Source organism: Sinocyclocheilus rhinocerous, unplaced genomic scaffold (genome assembly GCF_001515625.1).
Source record: "Sinocyclocheilus rhinocerous isolate Xijiao unplaced genomic scaffold, SAMN03320098_v1.1 scaffold312, whole genome shotgun sequence".
NCBI classification, from domain to species: Eukaryota; Metazoa; Chordata; class Actinopteri; order Cypriniformes; family Cyprinidae; genus Sinocyclocheilus; species Sinocyclocheilus rhinocerous.
The window spans coordinates 170,646-176,412 of NW_015624544.1; the positions used below are offsets into that span (position 1 = coordinate 170,646).

General features: G+C 35.7%; 1 protein-coding gene across 2 annotated transcripts in view; it reads right to left on the reverse strand.

Moving 5' to 3' along the window:
- The window catches only part of LOC107741999 (centrosomal protein of 95 kDa), a 189,746-nt gene that overhangs the window by 160,912 nt on the left and 23,067 nt on the right, over nt 1–5,767 (reverse strand). For both annotated transcript variants that reach the window (XM_016554849.1, XM_016554846.1), the window contains exons 3-5: nt 2,598–2,702; nt 2,260–2,373; nt 2,020–2,110 (exon numbers count right to left, since the gene is read on the reverse strand). In XM_016554849.1, the coding sequence (XP_016410335.1) occupies nt 2,020–2,110; nt 2,260–2,373; nt 2,598–2,702 (310 nt within the window). The remainder of the gene's footprint in view (nt 1–2,019; nt 2,111–2,259; nt 2,374–2,597; nt 2,703–5,767) is intronic.

Sequence of the window (5,767 nt, forward strand, 5' to 3'; positions counted from 1 at the left end):
TTGAAAAAGTTTCATAAAAAGGTAAACCTCACATTTCAGCCTTTAAATAAAGAAAAGATTATAATTTATAAATTATAGTCAATTATAATTTATTAATAAATGATTATATGTATTTTATCTGCTCCATAAATAATTCTAGATAACTTATCTTGAATCGCGATTCTGTCTTCTAACGATTCTAATGGATTGATTCACAAGTTTCAAAATCAATGTTCTAAAGCAGCGATTCTCAATACTGTTCCTCGCTCTGCATCTCTCTCTCTCTAATTCAGCTCAGCTCCAACAATGAACTGTTCCATTTATACACTTATTTTCACATAGCTATGAGAAGTGTTATACATGGACGCGTGTGCGGTTGCCGTACTGTATTAAACCTTTAATCAGCTTGAAATAAAACCGTATATTCAAAGCTAACATAAGCAGTAGCATTTACAAATAACAGCGTATCTAAAAGTATGAGACAACAACAAACAAAAAACATAGGCCTACCATTAAAAGATCACGTATTTCTGAGGGAGGGGCTTCATAAAAGCACGAAATTATCAGCACGTTTATGTGAGAAGGGACAGAGAGTAAAATAAAGGTAAATTATGTGAAAAATAATGCGTTTTTTTTTTTTTAACGAAGCATTAATACATGTTAGACTGCACCCCATAAACACAATCAAGCCTAGAAAAAAACCAGTGAACCACCCCTTTAAATTTAAGGCCATAAAAAGTCTTAAATTTGGGAACGCTAGTATGACTAGAATTGCGATACGGCTTAGTGTGACGATTAAAAAGGCTATGATTTCATTGAATAAAAATGAGCGCTACACATTTCAAAAATAGCTGCTGTGCTGCCTTACTGCTGTTACAGGGGAAACCGCTGTATTTCTGCTGTTCCAAAAGCGCCTCCTGCTGGCAGAGAATTAATGTGCATTTATTTAATAAGCCTGTCTGCTGTTTTTGTTCAGATAAATGCAAATACATTGTAAATGTGAACTAGTGGATCGATAAGAAGATAATGCATTCTGAAAAATTGTAACAATTAAGACAGTATATATATATATATATATATACAGTGGGTACGGAAAAAAAATTAACTTAAATGATTTTAGCAAATGGCTGCAATATAACAAAGAGTGAAAAATTTAAGGGGGTCTGAATACTTTCCGTACCCACTGTATATGTGTGTGTGTGTGTGTGTGTGTATTTAATTAATAGGCTATAATAATAGATTGATAATAATTGTTTAAATTAATATAATAATTGATACTTTTGCCTGAATTTACTTTAAAAATATTTTAAAGGCTGAAATGTGAAGTTAATCATTTAAAAAAAACTTTGTTTTTGTAAACAAAACCTTTATCTGAACTGTAAATCATGCTTTTTACAGTCATTTTAATTTTATTTGTGCAGGTCTTAAAGTCTTAAACATGAGCTTAAATATCCTGCACATACCCTGGTCTGGTAAAAACCATCAATTCATGTTTTTAGGTAGGCCTATATAATTGTCCGGACCTCGGCTGGTGAGGATGGTTCATTACTGGACCTCAAGCAATTTTAGTTGAAGACCCCTGGTGTATAGAATGTGTACAGTAGACAAGTCAAGTTGTGATACCGAACAGGACCACATGGAGATGCCAAAAATCCCCTCAACCAACCACCTTGAGCTGATTGCTTATAGTACTGCAGTACACAGATCCATTCAGAATGATTAAACACAGCAACATACACATGACAAATCAAATCATTATCCTGAATGTGTGTGGAAACAAAGTGAATGTGCAGAAATGTGTCTGTGCATATCTGTGCAACTAGAGTGCTCATACACGGTTTGTTTGAGCATCAATATATCGCACATGCTTACTGTATGACTCCTGTCACCGCATCATCTTTACCTTGATTGCAATCCTGTGTGTGGTTGTGTGAGAGAGTGGGCAAGTCTGCTAGGTAGACCAGGCTCGGACTGGAAAAGCAGCAAGTGCAACTGTGAGAAAGTGAATCTCTCAATTATCTGTGTGTAATTATCACTTACTGAATGGTTAAGGGCTGACACTGCATCTTGCCTGTGTCCTGATTTCGAGGCTGATAAGCTGCATTGGCAGCATTGGTCTTTCCATTGAGCCCTAAATGTGTGCATAAAGAAAATTTGACTTCAGTTGCAAAATGATGCATCAGCAGCAGCTTATAAATTACGAACACCTAGTAATCTCAGTCCTTTTGTTCAGGTGATGAGCACTGGCAAATAGAAAGCTGTTAAAGAGATATAAATCACCTTTATGTTGAGGCTCCTCATCACTCTGCTGCTCTATGAGGTAGTCCAGCAGACCATCAAAAATCTCCAACAGGTTTCTGATAGATTCTTTTTCTCCTCTAACTATATTCTCACCTACAGATAGAATGCATGTGTTATACATGAAGCTACACAAAACAAAGAGGAAATGCCAGTTTATGTCTGGCTAATAAAAGAAACCATGTGCTCTGACTGCTCTCAACAGGCATATTTAAAATTCTTATAGTTAAGTAGACACTTTTTAGATAGCATGGCATCCTCCAATGACAAGTGATTACAGACCATGTGAAGAGAGATGGACACAATGAAACATGCCTAACCTGTGATGTGAGATAAACTAATCTGAAGGTAGTCTAAGGCCAACGAGTCAATGACAGATTGCACATTGTGGATGTCATCTTCCTGGCGCTCAACAGCTACATAATCTGAGGAAGAAAAAGCCCATCAAATGAGATTCACAAATACAAACAGTTTATAATCTCCCTCTTCAATTGTAATAACCAAGCTGAGGCAGAAACAGTCCACTGATTCTGTCTTTGCAGCAGATCCAGTTTGGTGGATAACACACAATGGTTTTGTTAATATATTATTAATAAAATGTATATATTTTTAATTAAAATCTTTTCCCCATTCCAAAAAATGCAACCAAGTAAACAATGTATTGTTTATAATAATAATAATTATTATTATTATTATTAACAGTGTGTTTTATTTTTATATATTACTATTAAAAATGTATATTAAATATTTTTCCGCATTCCAAACAATGCAACCAAGTAATTAATGTATGATTTAGTTTATTATTATTATATTAATAGTTTATTATGCAGTTTGCAATGTTTGCAATAACAGTTGGAAATTATACTATATCTAAACACCCCTGTCATGTCAGATCTTTTTTCACCTTTAATGCAGTGGGGAACCGTCAGGGCCCTCTAGGCCCCTCAGAGAGGACCTAACTTATTGTAAAAACAATATTCACAATTTTTAAATAAATGTTTTAAAATATATTATTTTTAATTAAAAAAAAAGAATCATTACTAATTTTAAGCAATTCATAATTTGACAAACATCATCTAAATAACATAAAAACAACTTCTGTAGAAAAAAGAAAAAAAAACTCTTCAAATCACTGAATGGACTTATTAACACCGCCCATTTTCTCCATATTTGAATGTTTCTGCCTAGCGTTTGCGGCTCTTTGATTCGTGGTCCAGCTATGAAATTACAGAGGGCCAAGCAATAGTAAATCAATGTGGGAGTAATTTCGAATGACAGAAAAATTGACCAATCAAATCTTTCCTCTAAATGGGCGGGCCTTATCACTAACTTTATGACAAGTTCCCTCCGCTGTGGGGATCTCTCTGAAAAAAAATATATACGCAGATAAACTAACTAGCTATTATTCACTTCACGATGGAAGCCGCAAATAACGTAAGTGAGGACATTTACTAGGCCGCTGAGCCAATAATAATAATATTATTTATTATAAACACTGCTTGTTTGTCATGAAGTGTCGGTCGCTAATTTGTTTTGTGTCAGCGCTGTCATGATGTGTTGTCTTAAACATATTACATTTGTTGGTTTTCTGTGATGGGAGGGAGTGTCTGTACGTTTTGCCCGCTGAAGTGCAGATATTTGTAATGAGGATTTGCATTTGACTTAAATTTAGCGGTTTTATTTTGGTAATATCAGTCACCTCGCTGTGCTGTTTTGTTGCGGTCGCACATCGGACAAGAAGTACAGTGGTGCCCCGGTGCAACACGTATCACACACTGAACGCGTCGCGTCAGCAAACGGGATGAGAAATTGCGATCTATAGCACAATGAATCACGGAATTTATTAGAGCCACAGAAAGACAAACGTTTTGCTAAAAATTGCACAATACTACACATGTCGTCCGGTGTGCGATCCCCTTAAGACTGGATAGCCTCTTGTTTCAGAGGTGGAATGGTCAAAGGTGACTTTTAGAAGAGGACACCGTAAGCTAGGCTTGTAGTTTTTTCCCCCGACGAGGGTAGGGGGAGAGGGCCTAGGCTCAAGAGTCACAGTTCGCTACTGCTTTAATGTAATATTGAAACAAACAAAATCCATGTAACTAACAACTGAAACTTAAAAATAAAAGATATAAAATAACCAGGGCTCTACAGTGCGACCATTTCAGTCGCATTTGCGACTGAAAACTACTGCGATCATACTTGTGATCGCTCAGGGGAGCTTCAAAGGTTTCTACGTGTTTTTGCAACGTTGAGTAATGTATCACAGACATTTCATAAGCAACGTGTAGACAGGGTGTAAATAAGAGATTCATTGCGCAGTGTAGAGAGCTTCGTTGATTATAAATGTGAGATCGAGATGAACTAAGATGAGTGACAGCTTTTAATGATTTTTAAGGGAGTTTGTAAATGTGATACTGATTTAATACAATACAATTCAATAAACAAGAAGTTAATATTAAGTGACTTACATTGTCTGACTATAACACTATTGTCCGATTTTGCTCTATTTCGTCGTCAAAAATAGTTTAAAACAAAGGCACAGCGGAACCGCTGCGCATCTCTATTCAAACACAGTGGTGTTTCGTTTATGAATGAACGGGCGTTTTTAAACGAATCTAGTGAGTCAGTGATTCATGATTACCCATTCATAAAGACAGTCACTTGATTCATTCCTGAATGAATCAGCCGTTTGAATGAATCAATTGAATGAATGATTCAGTGATAAAAATCAGTGACTTGCCGCCACCTGCTGGCAGTTTTAGTTTAATTTTTAAAGTATCTTTTCAGTTATTTAAATCATTTAATATTTCTATACTAAACATTTTATATTTAAAACATTAATATCATCAGGAATTGATGGATTTAATTGCACTCATTCCACTTCTGAGCCTCATTAAATGTCTGAAAGTACACCAAGCCACTTTTGTGTTCTTCTGTGCCACCCCTACAAATTAATTTTGTTAATACTGATTTCATTTGATTGGTAACTTATATTTCTTATTCTACTTGTTCTTATTCTGTCGTTTTAATTACAATTTTTAAAAAGCTTATAAAATATAATTTTTTAAAGAATTTGACAAAAGATGACATACTTTTAATAAAGTTAGAGGAGTCAAATATCACCTCGTAATGGGAAGGCTACCTTTTGATAAAATTTTGGATAATTGTTTAGAAGGTGCTCCTAAAATTTTGAACGTGCTCCTAAATTTTTTAAAAAGAAAAGTAAGCGTAGAGCTCTGTAAGGGGTAATCTCATCAAAGTCAGTGAGCCAATAAGCCTGCAGCACTAGTGTTCGACTAGAAGTGCGCGGCGCAGATCGATCAGTGTTTTGACATCCACAAGAGCGATTCGAACGCGTACGGAGCAGTCTGCTCTCTATAGCTCTCGTGGTACTGTAATACACTGATCAGTCTGCACAGTCGGTCCGCGTTAAGTCGAACACACCTACTAGTTTACACCGGTTACACTCAGAGATGTGGCGCACACGTGA